The sequence below is a fragment of the Typha angustifolia genome, chromosome 7 (genome assembly GCF_048772165.1).
Source record: "Typha angustifolia cultivar Huaian chromosome 7, ASM4877216v1, whole genome shotgun sequence".
Lineage (NCBI taxonomy): Eukaryota > Viridiplantae > Streptophyta > Magnoliopsida > Poales > Typhaceae > Typha > Typha angustifolia.
The window spans coordinates 10699348-10716392 of NC_133245.1; the positions used below are offsets into that span (position 1 = coordinate 10699348).

The window sequence follows — 17045 nt, forward strand, 5'->3', positions numbered from 1 at the left end:
TTTAATGCTTAACTTCAACATTTAGCCAACTCGTTAATCTGATTAATATAAATAAATGCTAACTGTTCAACATTTCTTTAATACTTAACTCCAACATTTAGCCAACTCGTTAATCTGATTAATATAAATAAACGCTAACTGTTCAGCGTTTCCAATTCAACATTTTACCTGAAATAGTAAAACACTAAACTTTTCTGGTAATAAGTTTGGGTGATAGCACATTTTGGTAAATGAAATTTTAAAAAGTGCCAGTTTGGTCAAAAACTCCACATTCCAACATTGTACTTTTGACTGGAGAAATATTACGAAAAGAAATTGCTGATACACCAAATTATGTCAAGAAATAGCTGATACAAGTCAATGCTGGTTATTTTACACGCGCCTGAAGACAAAAGAAAAGGATAAATAACCTAATAACCCTAATGAGCCATCTAAAACTGGCGATGGAGCAATATTACGAAAAGAAATATATGAACAAAAAATGAAAAATTTACATGGTGTCGGAAGAGCTACGTTTCCTTATGCCCTGAATGCTTAGTCAGCTGCTTAAAATCTATGATCCTACTGATGGCTTTCTATATTGGAATTGAACTATCGCCAACTTACGGAAAAATGATCAAAAAAATGGCCAAAGGAAGCAGAAGAAAAGAAACAACGTTGTCCTTGTGAGGGAGTTTACATGATGTGAATGGTTAACGGGTGTCAACTCTGTAACCTCGGTACCATTCCCACTCTCCCTTGAGGCCTCTGGGTCGTAACTTCTCGGTACAGGAGAGAAACCAGAAGAATTTGGTGGATTCACAGGAAGGGGATTAGAATCCTCAACATCATAACCTGAAGGAGAGAAAAGGGAATTAGATTCCTCAGACATAGTAACCTGAAGATGAGATAGTGTCTAGCATCATTCAGAAATGTGCTAACAGATGCATAATATGAAAAATGTCAACATATTACTTACAGTTAAAATTCTTCCATCCCAAGATTTCCCTCTCTCTATCAAAGACAACGCGAAGGCCAGTCATGAAATTTTCTGCACGCCCATCGTTAACTATGAGTTGATAATAGAACTAAAATTCATAGAATTTAGTAGCATAAACAAAAAGATATGCCCGGAGGAGTCAGACTGTGCACCATTATGAAGAAAATGATATACTGAACTAGCATGCATGGGTAGAACAAGATAAGAGAAGATAAAAGAAACTAATCTCTTCCACCAGTACATGACAAAGATCAAGTTCTAGTCCTTGAGAAAAATAAAATCTAGGTACTAAAGATTGGCAATAGGTGCACAGCACAGGCCAGGTGAAATCCAGGAGGACAAAGATACCCAAATATTAACCAGACTGAAATCAGGTCAGAAAAGAAACCAAATGCAAATCATTCTAGTAATGGAATCAAATTAACCTTTAAGAGAATGGGATAAAAGCACCAATTCTTAAGGAATATTTTGTTGGAGGAATACTAAAGTTACAAATGAGTATGCTCCTTTCTTGACTATATAGCTTTAGCTAATCCATATTCTGGCATTAAGTAAGCTTTTATTAAGGATTTTAAAATCAAATTCAACCATATATAGAAGACCTGTCAAAGTTTGGTGGTAAATCCACAATTCCCCTGTTAATGATAGGGTTGCCTTCAGCTTAATCACATATTGCCTACATATGGAATCCCACCACCCTTTCTAGTTTTACACCAGGTAGGATCAGACTTCATCATTTGGTATGCCCTGCTTAGAAATTGCCCACCCTATCTAGATAAAAGAAAAACTATCCTCTTGAGATCCTAATCCAATGTTGTCGTTACCATGTGGAAAATCTTAAAGGATATCGACTCCAAGGACAAGGTCATTAGATGGGAAAAGAAATAAAGAGTTCCAATGCCCCCCTATGCCGGCACAACAAAAGCCCTTTCTGCCCCTATCCCTTCTTTTAACGTGCTTGGCATGAAACATGCCACGCGACATACCACTCAGAATGTCCATCTTTTACAAGAATAAAAAAAAAACAAAATCATCATGCTACTAAACCATAAACAAACTTACGTCCAATAATATTCAGATTGTTGCTCTTGACAACTGCCAAACAATACACAAATTCATGCTGCTGCAAGTGTTGGGAAAAGCAAACATTTGTCAAACAATAAGGACTTAAAAATCTGGTAATATACTATGAAGACAATCAGTGCCTTACCTGAGTGGAGATAACAATTCCTGGATTACCAACAGGAAATATGCTTCCGCCTTCTGTTGTCAAACTAAGATCAGGAATCTGAATTGCCACATCATTTGAGCTGTCACATTCATAATTATATTAGATCTTGCTTTCTTTAAAGTAACGGAGTTTAAAAAGCTTGTCACAGAAGTTTTCTATTATAAATAAGCTCATACAGAAAGAAAAGATAGTATTGTCATAGAAGAATGACCTCATCTGATAACAATACTCAAAAGGGATTCTAGAATCAGGAGCATGTCGACTCTCTTGCACATGTGCATTGAACTGAGAAACGAAAACACGATACTGTGAATCTAGTTGCTCAACAATGCTAGATCAAATTTCATTATTTCATTTACTTACACTATCCGTTAGATATTTGTAAGCTGGATCTGCTAAGTATGTGAAAGAGGTTCCAGTGTCAAAAAGAGTACTAAACTCCACAATGACAGAACTGTTTCCGATAGTCATTCCAGTTATAGAGATATTGTATGTCGGGCTGCAAACATAGATTAACCAAAAGAGAACATGTAAGGAAACTACACAACAAATAATTCTAACTTATGGCAGATTCATCAAAAGGTGAAAAAGAAAGAAATCCACTCACTGTAACTGTTCAATGTGAAGTGGTGTCTCTTCCTGGTCTGAGCTACCTTGGTCGCCAAAACTGATTCTCCCAATACCATCATGTCCAAAGCACATAGAGAAAGAATTAGATGCAAGGCCTCTGCTTGATAAAATGCTGGGAACTGATATCTTCTCCATTCCCAGCCCTAAAAGACCGTTTGGAGCTGCAGCATCAAGAAATGAACCAGTCTGAACTTGCCCACAACTGCAAAGACCGACCACATGGGATATCTAATAGGTAAAGTGAAATGCAAGACAGTAAATAGTACAACAATCTGGAGAAAACTTAGGAGATTATTCTTATTACCCAAACACTATCTGTGCCTCAACAATATCAGGACGAGTATCTTCTGTTGTCAAGTACAAGACGTCCTGAACTAGAAATCCAGAAGACGAGGTTTCAGCAGATACATATAAAATCTTATAGGGACATTGAGTCATCGAAGAGCACTCATGTTGAAGTTCACAAAAATTGCTATTGCAAGGAACCGCTTGGCTAGTCAATGACATGTTAGGACTGTAGATGCTGGAGCCAAATTCCTGTCATTGTTAAATTTTATCAGAGAATATGCATGAAAAAGATGACCTGCTAATTTGCCTGCATGATTATAATACTAATTATTTGAGATGAAAGAATCAGTTGAACCTTGGAGAAAAATACAAATATAAACACATCCAAGCACATAATACGAATGACCAAATGTAACAGATTTTATCATAAATGAAAGATTAAAATACCCATCCATAACATCACTATAAAGAATGATGAGATATCCACCAGCTTTAACTTTAACAAACTCTCAAACAAGAAACCAATTGAATGCAAATGTATTTTTCTAATTGTCTTTTAAGACAACCTTAGAAGTCACAGTTACAACAATATCTGCGTTACAATAACATCTGCAAAAGTTGCACTAGGATAGAACAAATCAGCTGGCAAAAATATATCAAGAAGTGTTAGTAAACACATACAATGGTGCAAAACTGCATAGCAATGGTAATGATAATGATATAAATCATATTAATAATGATATTAGTGATCAAGCAGAATTACTTGCAACAATCTGATTATTGTCAGGATATAATCGAAGGTGCACGAGTGTTGCAAGACGTAAAACAGTTACTTGGAAAATGTTTCAAGCAAATGTGCATTCCCTACTTTTCTTAGATTGAATATACAAAACATTTTTTTTGTTCTTTTGATTGATATCTATGAAATCGTAAATCTCTATTTTATGGATTCAGCGGAGAGAGAACCAGAATCACAAACTGTGTGATATGTTGATGTAACAAATCTCTTGTTTCTTAGATAATAGAGCCATCATTAGCTGATACGGAACCTACCAAAACATTAAGGAACTAAGATATGTTATATTGCTGAATATATTTAGAATTCTAAGGAAGACAAAATTAGCACAGTTAATTTCAGTAGAAATAAGAGTGACATTAAGTCATTAACTATTCAATATTCAAATACAGTAGTATGGCATGTCTTGCTATGCCACTGGTGTAGTCCACACTCTAACCCATTAGACACATAACTTAAATATTGTTATATTGCTGAATATATTTAGAATTCAAAGGAAGACAAAATCAGCACAGCTAATTTCAGTAGAAATAAGGGTGACATTAAGTCATTAACTATTCAATATTCAAATACAGTAGTATGGCATGTCTTGCTATTCCACTGGTGTAGTCCACACATTAACCCATTAGACACATAACTTAAATATTGTTTACTAACTAATCACAGAAACCAATTATCATGAATTCAACATATCTGATTTCATCTAATCACTAGCTCAAAGGGTCATACGTAAGGCATCGTAGTTAATTTCTAATTTTTTTTTTAATTGATACAGAGCATGCATTATGAATCAATCAAAATTAAGAAATTTGACACAGTACTTGACTTCGTAACCATTCTAGTCCTCACCATGGCATTTCTTTTACTGCAGCTAACATTGCATGCTTCTTCATATTAAATAGTTTGTGGATCCCGTGAAGCAATTCAATCAACCTCAACAGTCAGAAATTAGAGGAAGAATTCTATAGCAGCGAATACAAGTTAGGGGGCTGAACACAAATCGGATACGGATCAGATAGTAGTAAAAATGATACATGTATCCATATTATTTTTCTTCGGATATGGATAGTAAATGGATAATGAACTAAATTACTATATCCACTAAGCACAACTATAGATAGAGATTGGATATAATATATCTATATATATGTATTCTTTTCTTGAGTGTATAAGAACTTGTGATATAATTACTTAAATTTATAATAATCAGAAAATATATGAGAAACTGGATTAAAGATTTATATAAAAGTATAAAAGTTTTTTATATCACTATTTTCATAATATTTTAGACTGAATGATATGCGAGTATTGATTTAGATATTGATTTAAATTTTATTCCTCAACCTATATCCGTATCCATATAGACTATCTGGATACCAATACGAATTCAAATGTCAGGACGGACAGAACTCTCGGCTCCTATTCAGCAAAACTCAGATAAGGAACTAGATTGGGTTGACTTTAGTCTGACTATTTTCACCCCTAGAATAAGTTCATAATCAGAAAACAGTATATCAGCCAACAATTTATCAGGAAACTAAAGACTTTAAGTCCCTTAGCTCCCAATAACCTGTTTAACAATGAAAAACATGGTAATTTCATAAAACTTTTACCTGATGACCTATTCCAAAAAAAATAGATTTACATAGCTTTTCTTGAGTTTAACTTATGTCTTATCCTTCTATGTTTTCACAGACTTACAGGTATACCACACTATTTCCTCATCTTTGTATACAGAAGAATATTGGATCAGTCATAACTGGTTCCTCCTTTCCAATCTTTTAAATAGGAAATATCTAATCTAACAACAAGTACCTAAAAGAACTATTCTCAAGAGCTAGGTTTATCTCCTCCTTTTGAGGTAAGCCTCTTACTTTACAGATATCAACCTTATGAGGAACTCATAATGATGACCCTTCAACACATTTCAGTGTCACTATGTCTCATGTCGTTCTCTACTAAAGCAAACAAGGAAGCTCCTCTAACTTCACCATTTTATTATCAAATAAACAGTTTTTTCTTGAATAAGACCAGCAGCAAGCCTACCTCTCTTTTCTTGCAATTTTATTACCAACAAAATAAAGAAAATCTGCTACATTTAGAAGTATCTAGGCAGAAAAGCACAAAGTGATCTCCTAACACCATCTGTAAGTTCCAATATGCTGTATCTCTGGTGCAATAGATAAACTTCGAGATACAATAGTGTCACATAATTCTAGAAAATAATTACCATTTAAAATAAACAATTTCACTATCTCGATATTCTATTAGTGTCTTTTTCTTATAACAATTTTTATTACCTATGTCATACCCATATTTTCTCCCCAAATGAAGATTAATTTGTCTTTGCAAGCTTAATTATAAGGACTAACAATGATTGTGCCATAGGTATGGCATAACACCGCACGTGCCGTGGCACTTGTTGGCAGTGCCGTAAGAGAGGAAGAGTTTTAAAGAGCTACTCACCTTCGTCGTCGATGTTGCCGCTCATGTCGTCGATGTTGCCGCTCATGTCGTCGCCACTCACTGAGTCACGATCGTAGCTCGCTAAGTCCCCGTCACAGCTCGCTAAGTCGCCGTCGCCGCTCACCTAAGCTCGCACCCTATCAGGTGTCCTAGCCTAAGGGAGGAAGGAAGAAGATTCAAATCCACAACATAAGGTTTTAATTGCTCTCTCTCTCTCTCTCTTTCTCTCTCTCTCTCTTTCTCTCTCTCTCCTCTCTCTCTCTCTCTCTCTCAAGCGAGCGGTGATCAGCAACGGCAAGCTTGACGACGAGGTTAATGACGAGCAGTGAAGGACACTCAGTAAGCAACGATCAACGACGGCAAGCTCGATGACGAGATCTATGGTGAGCAAAGCTACTAGGAAAGTTGTCGTGCAGCACCTCTCGTGCCATATGTCGGTACGCCGCTAGCATGGCACGGCCATCCATGACAAGGACCCTTATTTCTCCAATAAAAATAAAACAGAAATAACACCCCTAAATTGGACAATTTTAGGTATATCTATCTCTAGTCAACCCCTACTAGTCTTAAAGGTATTGCCAAACTCAACCTTCCAAACTATTTGCAATGTGTGCAATATGGACATCCTTTTCTAGATTTAGTTTGGCCACATGCTTCTCTGGATTCTCATGCTGCTACAAAGTTCTTACCAACACCAGATTCCTTTATTCCATTTGCTCAACAATCTAGTTCTCTTGACAATTTTTAGTGGCTCAAGATCATGATTACTACATGTCCTACTCTTGAAAATCTTTCTATTCCTAATTTTTCTTCAGATCTTCTAGTTGATTCTCCAATTGGTGCTCCCCCTCTGATGTTAAGGCTCATGATCTCACTTGTCTAGAACCTCTTCTTTGAAAATCTAAACCTATTATTGTTCCTGTAGATCCTAAGGTGCAGCTAAGTGCCACTGATAGTGATATTCTTCTTGATATCACTCATTATAGAAAGACTAGTTGGTCATCTTCTCTATTTAACTTTGTCTAGGTCAGATATAGCTTTTGCAATCCTCATCTCAAGGTTGTCCATCATCTCATTAGATACTTCCTGACTAAGGGGTTTTATTCTTTCTTCTTCATCATTACAAGTTCAAACTTATTTAGATGCTCATTCCTTCTCTCCAGTTTGTCTAAGAGCACTTTCTAATGCTAATTGGGGCTCCTGTCTTGATTCTCAAAGATCTGCCACTAATTTTTGTATATCCATCAGAAATTCTTTAGTTTCCTAGAAGGCCAAGAAGTAACAATTACATCTCGCTCTTCAGCTGAAGCTAAATATAGAGCTTTGTCTTCCATTGTCAGTGAAATAATTTGGCTTCAATAGTTACTAAAAGGTTTTCAAGTTTATCTGTCTTCACTTGCTCTTTTATTTTGTGATAACCAAGTTGCCATTCATACTGCTTTTAATCATGAGAGGACTAAGCATATAGAGATCGAATGTCATTTTGTTCACGAAAAGGTTGCTTCTGGCTTCATCAAATTCATGCCAATTTGATCTTAACCAACGTTCCAAAACTCGATATCAAGATCAAAATCGGCTCAGAATCAGCTATCTGAGAAAATGATATGTATCGGCTATATCGACCGCTAGTATTGGATTGAATTATTTTTTAATCATATAAATTCTAAATATTATTTAAAAGTACGAAAAAAAAACTTTAAAAAATTTAGAAAAATGATAAGAAAATAATAATTATTCATATATGAAGTCTAAAAACTAAAAATTATATTAACTTAATTCAAAACTTTGATGAATACCAAGTTAGCTCTCCCTTCTCTTTCCCTTTCTCTCTCTTTTCCTACATTTCTCTATTATTGCCAAGGCAAATTAATTTTTTTCTAATTTTCTTTCCTTTCTTCTCTCTTATTACCACAAGGCAAATTTTTTTTTTTAATTTCTTCTCCCTCCCTCCTCTTTCTCTCTTTTTCTCTCTCAATTTCTCTCTTCCCCGCTCTCTCTTACTATCACAAAGTAATTTTTTTTCTTTGATTTTTTTTTTAGTATTTCTTCTCTCTCCCTTTTTCCCTCTCAATCTCTTCCTCCCTCTCTCTCTCTCTCACTCTCCACTCTCTCTCGTCTCTCTATCTCACTCTCTATTAGAAGAGAGAGACAGATAGAGAAAGAGATTGGAGAAAAAAAAAAGAGGAAAAAGAGAGAGAGAGGCGCTAAAAGGAGTGTAGAGAGAAATAAGAGAGATGGGGCACCAGTGAGAGAAGAAATATAAAAAAAATTAGAGAGACAAAAGAGATAGAGTGAGAGAAGAAAGAGGGAAAGCCCGTATCGGATCGGGATCGGCCGAAACTTGAAACCGTAGTATTAACATCAACTTGCTAACATGTTTATTCAACTTCTTTCCTTTGCTCTGTTATTTCCTTCTTGTCTAAGATGGTTGTAAAAGATATATACAAGCCACCTTGACGGTAGGGGTGTAAACGAGCCGAGCCTGAGCGAGCCGGCTCTGGCTCAGGCTCGGCTCGAAATTAGTTTCGAGCCTCATGATGTTGCTCGGGCTCGGTTAGGCTCAGCTCGAGCTCGCTCGGGCTCGATTAGAGGATGAGGCGGTGGCGACGTGGGCGGTGGCGACGTGGGCGGTGGCGACAAGGACAGCGGCTTGCCGAAGGAGTCCGAGACGGATGGAGGAGGCCGACGGAGGAGGAGGTCGACGGCGGAGGAGGAGGTCGACGGCGGAGGAGGAGGCCGACGGAGGAGGAGGAGGCCGACGGAGGAGGAAGCCGACTGCGGAGGAGGAGGAGGAAGAGGCCGACGGAGGAGGAGGCCGACGGAGAGGAAGGCGTGGCGCCGTGGTGGTGGCTTGCCGTCGTTGCCGATGGAGGCGAGGAAGAGGCCGACGGAGGAGGAGGCCGACGGGGAGGGAAGAGGTGGCGGCGTGTGGGGTGAGGTTTGGAGTGGTGATCGGGTGGATGAGGGTGAGAGTGAAGGTGAGGGTGGGGTGGAGGAAATGAGGATGGGGAAGGTGATGTGATGTGATGGGAAAGGTGAAGTAATTAATGAGGGTGGGGTAGGTGAGGGTAGGTGAGGGTGGGGTAGGTGAGGGTGATGAATGTTGTGTTACGGGTGAGAATAAGTTAGTGAGGGACACGTGGCAATATTTCTTTATGCCACGTGTCCTTAGTCATAGGGAGTCAGGCTATCGAGCCTATCGAGCCGAGCCTGAGCGAGCCAGCTCCAGCTCAGGCTCGGCTCGATATTAATTTCGAGCCTATTATGATGGCTCGGGCTCGGCTCAGCTCTGATCGAGCTGAGCCGAACTCGAGCTTCACCCGAGCCGAGCCCGAGCTGCTCGTCAAGCCTGACAGCCCTACTTGACGGGGAGTATTAAGATGTAATTAGTTGGTTTAGTTAGTCAGTTAAGCTTAGTTATTCAAACTTTTCTTTCATTAGACAAGTTAGTTATAACTAATTCTTAGAGCTATTTATATAGCTTTTCTTCTATTGCAACATTATTTCAGAATAATGCTCTCTCTCTCTCTCTCTCTCTCTCTCTCTCTCTCTCTCTCTCTCTCTCTCTCTCTCTCTCTCTCTCTCTCTCTCTCTCTCTCTCTCTCTCTCTCTCTCCTAGTTGTCCTTTCTAAACACATAGGCACCAAAATCAAACTTCTCTATAGTCAAAGATGAAGGAACTACTTTAGTTGATTTCTCAATCAATCATGTTCTTCAAATAGGACTTATCTTAGATTTTGTTGATAATCCATAATTAAGATGAAAAAAAGATCAAGAATCTAAAAACCTCACAATTTCCATAATAGCATCACTCAACTTGAGATCATTTTTTTAAGTGTAAAATTGCCTTATAAATTCTCAACTCAATGACAAATTAATCTTCCATCATCACAAGTCATGACATTGCTAAAGGACATAATAACAAATTGATGATGGAATTAAAAGGATGCATAAAGAAGTTTACAAATTCTAATACCAACTGAAGGCCAATAATATAGGGCTCCATTTAGAAACAAGAAAAGTAAGGTTAATTTCAGGATAAGTCAATAGCACAAGGTGTATGAAATGAGAACTTTTCACTTGGTTCTCACTACTCAAAATTAATTAAAAGCCAATGAAGATGGTCCATCTGTTCATGCATTACCACTGCGTAAGCCTTTATAACCTAGTTCTAATACCTATCTCGTTATTACAACAAGATAAACCTACTCTCCAACACAGTCAATGGCATCCACAAAAGAAACAGCTAAATTACTTTTCGAAACTCACAAAAGAACCAAAGGGAAGCACCCAAATTGAGACGACAGAATCACATACTTTTGACTCAACCAATATAAAAACCAAAACCATATCAAACCAAAGTTTTAGTTGAAAGAAAGATTCATAATCCAGCCAAAAGTAGAAGCCTTACGAATCCGAAGCCGGTCGAGGTGCCTGGCGCGCAGCTGCTGCAATCGCAGGGTACCCAGAAGAGATCGCTCCCGGTGTCCAACGCCACCATGAATGTCACACTAGGTGTCCCCACAGAAACCATCGCGTAGTACAAACTATTGCCAAAAATGAAAAGGAAAAGAAAAAAATTAAAGAAAAAGCCAAATTCGTCAGTAACCCGTCATTACCTACCCAATTAACAACACAATTCCAAGAAATTATCAAGAAAGAAAGAAGAAGAGCCTTACAATCCCAGGGAGCTGACCTTGAGGGTAGCATTTCCCTCGGAGAAGGTGAGCGCGGGCGCAGCATTCGCTAGCGCGCGGCCGCGGTCGTGGCCGACGAGAGCGGCGAAGTACTCGACGGAACGTTTCTCCGGCCAGCCTCCGGGGAGGTCCCGCCCGCTGGACTCAACCCACCGCTTCACCGGCGCCGAGAAACGGTGGTGGATGTCCAACCTCAAGGCGACGCCAGCGCCACCAATGACGTAGACGGAGAAGAAGATAACGGAGAGGAGGAGGAGGAGGAGGAGGAGAGGAAGGGAAGAGGCCATAAGGGAAACGGATCAAGAAAAGGGGGGCATCTAGGGTTAGGGTCTTAAGGAGGAGTGGCGTTGAGGTGAGAAGTAGAGAAGTCGTCCTCCGGAATAGGCCGGGCCAGCAGTGACTTTATTAAAAGTAATGGAGGTTTCTTTCTATTTTCGGATCAGCTTTAAGGTAGACGGCGGTCGTCAAGTCGGCGAAGAAAAGGGTGAGAGTGAGGTGTGGGGACCACTGCTGCTGTGAATTCGATAAAAAGGAAGGGAGTAGTTGTGGTAGGAATTCGACGATGCGGCAACGTATACGTGTCACTCTGACATCATCGCTGTAGTTTATAGGAAGGTGGTACGCTGCTCCTCCGGTTGTAGCAATTTCTGCATAGGGCATTTGACGGCTCCTGATTGGCTGTCAATTTAGTAAAAACTTTGAGCTAACTTTACCGTGTCTTTCGGTGAAAGCACCGAACCCAATAGCTGGGTGGATGCCACGTGGCATGGTGGCGCTTTGCAGGATCGTCGGCTTAGAAATCTTGAAAATATTTTTTTTTAAAGATTAAGCTATTCAACTATGCCTAATGTTAGGGTAAGACATTAATACAAAGAAGGTTATAACTCTAGCGAGATAGAGTTCGATGATCCAAAAAATATTGACCTCAATATAGCCTTATCCTGATTGGCCACCCAATCAGCCGCTTAGTTCTCTTCTCTCCAAACATGACATATATAACTATGATAAAAACCGAAGAAGTTGAGCCAAAATGGTAAACTACCTAGTTTTGCAATTCACTGTAGTAAAGCATATACTCATCTCTATAGTTGAAGAATATTCAAGAATATTTGCAGATGGATAACCTTTTAACCTCTCTCTCCAATTCAATAACTTTGTCATTCATATGACTTATTTTGTACAAAATTTTGTTCAACTTCAAAATAAAGAGACGATGAATATGAATCAGAAGTGAAAATTAGAATATACTAAAAAGATCTTTGGTAAAACTATTTTTAGATACTATACTTGTATTATTTTATAGACTATATAAAAATGTGTAAGAGAACTTATTGTAGTATTTATTTTATAGACTAGATTATAGTATTTCATAAATTCGTCAATCGGCATTTGAATATAAGTGATACGTTAGATTGTTTTGTTAAGGGTGTTAGAGAAGTTATTGTCTAACAATTTATGGACGACAATGTAAAATATTTTATTTATTTTCTAATTCATGTATTCACCCGCATGCTCTTTTAAACAAGCAAGTATACATGTCATTTAGACATTTTTCATTATTTAAAAGATATTAAAGGTTATTTAAAATATTCATAGGTATATGCAATTCGTAACTTCTTGATATAGTCCAAGTTGAGACAACTAAGATATTGAAGAAGAAAGAGATGGAAGGGTGTGTCATCCAAGTTGTGTCGTTAATACAAGAATAAAAACTATTTGCTTACAAATTTTTATTAGCCGGCAAAAAAAGGGTGTTTTTATTCTGGACAAAATCTATATGCGTAGTATTAAATTATAATTTATTATCTTTAGTTATGTTGTGCTAAATGGATGTACATCCTCATTTTCTATGTGACCCACTATAGAGGAAATTTTTTTATCTATATATGATTTAATAAAATTATGAGAGCAGCACCCTTCTTTTCCATAAAAAAAAAGAGTATATCAACTATGCTAAGCCAACAAGCTTTGGTGTGTTTCCTCAATTATTTAGGTAGTGGGAAACAATGTGTTATATCAATTTACACTATGAAAGAACTCTGAGGAAATAAAGTCAAACATAGTAAAGATGCTCTTTAAATTATTGTACATTATTTGTGGTAAGGAGAAGTTGAATGGGATGTAAAATTTGGCGAGTAATTATTGTAGAGTGATGGTTATTATCTGTAACAAAATAGACATAAAAGTAAAAAAAAATTAATTCGTAAGAATAAATGAGTAAATAAGCTCTTATTTGGTATTTATAAGGCTAGCAACCCATCTTGCTATACCAAAATTCAAGGGTTCTTTTGGTGCAAATAGCTTAATTTTTGGAGTAAAATTAGTATATTTGAATACTCTATGTTAGTATATAAAATATCGGTTAGAAATCTAAAACTCGGTAATTTAAATTTTAGAGTTTTGAATACATTATTATAGAAATTTATTAATTTTAAACACCTTAGGATAATATCATTTCAAATATAACGTTCGACAATTAGATAGACTCACCTATAGAACAAAGAAATATGTATTTAAGTAAATTTTGTCAACACAAATGATAAACATTTATGACTGTTTTGTGAAATTCCTACGTTTCATATATAGATGATCTCACGAGGCCAGAATCACTTAGTCACTAAATACGACTTAATCACTTATGAGTTATGACCATTGGTTGGACCTAATTTATATGAATTAGAAAAATCTTATTAAGGTCTCAAAATATTATATGTATGAGTTGTATTTTTAGTGAAGCAAATTTATTTTAAATTGTTAAAAAAAATATTCTTAGAATAGATATATTTCTCCAAATAAAAATCTTTGAGGTCAAAGACAGAAAGTAAATATTTTTGTGTTGAAATCTTACATAGGGTAGGCAAAGTTTAATTAGTTGTACACATATTTGGGAAAGGATGGTAGTTCTATGACTCAAGATGATGAGTATCTTAAGATGAATAGTTATCACTTGAAAAGAAATGATTGGAGAGATGGACATCCTTAACATCTCAAGATATGATGTGAATATGGTGATTCTATAGTAGGACTCTTGGATCATGTCTGACAGAAAAAAAAACACTTTAAAGCAAATTAGATAAGGTTCATATAATCAACCTCTTATCACTTTTAGTATGTGACTTTAATACTTACTACTCTACGAAAAATAAAAGATCTATTATACTTTTTATATTTTATACCAAATTTACTACTTTAATAATTTTATTAATTTTATAGATCTTGTAGAATTAGGTCTTAATGGTGTCCTCTTCACCTAATGTAATATTAAGAAAATTAGTTTAGGATTTAGTTATGTTGGATCAAACTTTATCTAAACCTAGTATGGCTTTCTATTTTTCTCTTCGTGAGATGATACACCATGGTCTAAATGGTTTTGATCATATACTTCTTTTGGTTACTGACATTTTCAAACTCATAAATAGTTATTTTAATTTGAAGCATCTTAGTTTGAATACTCTAACTATAAGTGGATGTTTTGAAAGAACTATACAGTATGAAAGAATGGTTCGCCTCCTTATGCACTTCTTTAATCATCTCATAGGTTAATCAAATAAGGAATTGGATTGATGGAGCAAATATTTAGTTGGTAAAATTAAATGTAAGAGAAAGGATGTTACAGATCATATTAGCCGATCGGAAGAAGTCGAGACTAACAATTTGACTATTGATGGAGATATTGTTTTTTAATTTCTTGTATGATATGCATGCTAGTCTTAATATGTTTATATTGAGCTCTATTTATATTTAGAATAAATTTGTTGAATTTTATAAAGAAATATTCCAAAAAATGAGATATTAATATAAATAGGTGGAGTGTAGACATATCAAAATTAGGCAAATCTTTTGATGTTGGACCATGCATATCATCAACTCCCCCATCCAAATTGTCATCTTTGATGAAATTAAAAAAAAAATTAAAGCATGCTCGCGAGAAAGTCTCCTCAACTAGACGAATTTTAAGTTAAAATTTATAATACCTATTGGGTCTCCATCGGATTTATAGTCTCAATAGCCATCATTAACTTCTTCTAGACTAATAATTTATTGAAGTAATGGGAGATAACCAATATAGTCATCATCCCTAAAATTGACAACCCTTACACGCTAAAGAACTTTTAACTTTTTACTCTATATAATATATTATATAGAATATTTTTGTGAAAAGACTAAGGACGTGTATTGGGTTTGAGCAACTATCCTATAAGCTAAAAAACTTTCACATTTTTACTCTTTATAATATATTATCGATGATATTTTTATGAAAAAACTAAAGCCCATCCATAATAGGTATATTGGATATGAGTAGCTACCTTTGAGGCTAATAGAAATATTAGCAATAGAATACTTCTTGCCCGATAACTAACCCATTATATGCTTAACAAGAGTCAATAGAATACTTATTGCTCGATAGCTAACCCGCTATGTGCTTAATGAGAGTCAATCGAATATGATAATATTTTTAAATATGATATAAAAAATGTCTATGATAGGATAATGATTTTAACATGACATTAAGAAGGCCTATGACTGGCTAATGAATTTAAATATGATACAAAAAAATTCTAGGACTAGCTTAGCTGAGAGGCTATCCAAATTATCCTCTCTAGTGTGAACTTTTCTCGATAGTGGTGTACTTGGATTTAACTTTTCTCAATAGTGGTGTACTTGGATTTAACCTTATATTACTTCTCCTAAGTTTTCTTTGCTCATCAATGAAAAATACACAGACTAAATTTCTCTAAAAGGATGAATCAATCAAATATATCTTATTTTCTCTTCCCTCTTCTTTCTTTACTCCTAATTATTTACTTCACTAATAAACTGAATATCATTAATGGGTTTATATAGGGTTACCACATTCTGAGTTGTTTTCTAGACCTAGCTCACTTATCTACTCTACAATAATGATGTCCTTATTTTTGCTCAAACCCATGACTACAAATGCTTAGAAAATTCGATGATAATTATTGTGTCATTACTAATCAAAGCTGGCTTGGTCAAAAATTTCTTTTATAAATTTCTTTTTGCTCAAACCTATGACTGCTGGAAAAGTTCCTCCTCTAGAACACAACATTGAAGACTACCATAGAAGTTTTTTGATCGAATTTTCAATCAAGAGGATAATTGTGTTTTAACGACACAAAATATTAGGTTTTTATTCTACAAATTTGATAACTTGTTAATCTCTAAATGCATTATTAATAGTCGAGGTGTACTTTATGAGTTTGTAAATTCAAAAATAACGACTACCTATTTAAACTTATGATGAGTTTTAATCATCTCATTGTAGAACTCAAGGCCTAACTAGTTTATCTAATAATTATAATGAGGTAACTTATTTTTCCTAATTTATAGTATTTGTTATCACCAATGTACGTAATGTCAATATTAATAATTATTCCACATTATGATCAACAACATTAAGATTTAGATAAGAAATGCAACTATTATTACATGAGATGATAGTCATAATATTGATAGAGTATATACTAAATTTGAACTATCTTTTGATCACATATAGTAATATAATGACGGGTGATGATTGCATCTCAATGTCACATAGTAAATACTACCAATCTCATAATCAATGACATTAATTATAGCTAGAATATAATATTAAATAATATCTTTTTTCAATTATTCTTATATGCCTTCTTTATTCTATTTTTTTTAATTGTATATATCAAGTATTAGAAGTCTTAATATAGTGGCTAAGGAATTAAATGAGAAATTATTAGTAAGCCGAGTTATATTTATGAGAACAAGCAATGGTCTTAAGATCAAAATATTTACAAGGCCTAGCAATTCCTATGTCAGCAATGTCAAATTTTATTAAATTGCTACGAAAAATATCAAGAATTTAACTATCATTAATCAGAATTACTGTCTAAAATGTAAAGATTATCCACACGGGATAAAATATGTAAATGATTCATCTAATACCATATCAGTATAAAATTT

General features: G+C 35.5%; 1 protein-coding gene across 2 annotated transcripts; it reads right to left on the minus strand.

The window, feature by feature from the left end:
* Nucleotides 1–279: 279 nt before the first annotated feature.
* LOC140762381 (aspartyl protease family protein 1-like) lies at nucleotides 280–11565 on the minus strand. Of its 2 annotated transcripts, none has more exons than XM_073100137.1 (10): nucleotides 11070–11565; nucleotides 10802–10937; nucleotides 3145–3377; nucleotides 2818–3042; nucleotides 2574–2709; nucleotides 2422–2495; nucleotides 2190–2289; nucleotides 2042–2102; nucleotides 959–1030; nucleotides 280–834 (listed from the first exon to the last, which is right to left on the minus strand). In XM_073100137.1, the coding sequence occupies exons 1-10, from the start codon at nucleotides 11372–11374 to the stop codon at nucleotides 617–619; spliced, it is 1560 nt and encodes a 519-aa protein (XP_072956238.1). In that variant the 5' UTR covers nucleotides 11375–11565; the 3' UTR covers nucleotides 280–616. The 2 variants fall into 2 exon arrangements, with proteins under 2 accessions (XP_072956238.1, XP_072956239.1); XM_073100138.1 differs by having other exon boundaries at nucleotides 11087–11275.
* Between the last annotated feature and the right edge of the window lie 5480 nt (nucleotides 11566–17045).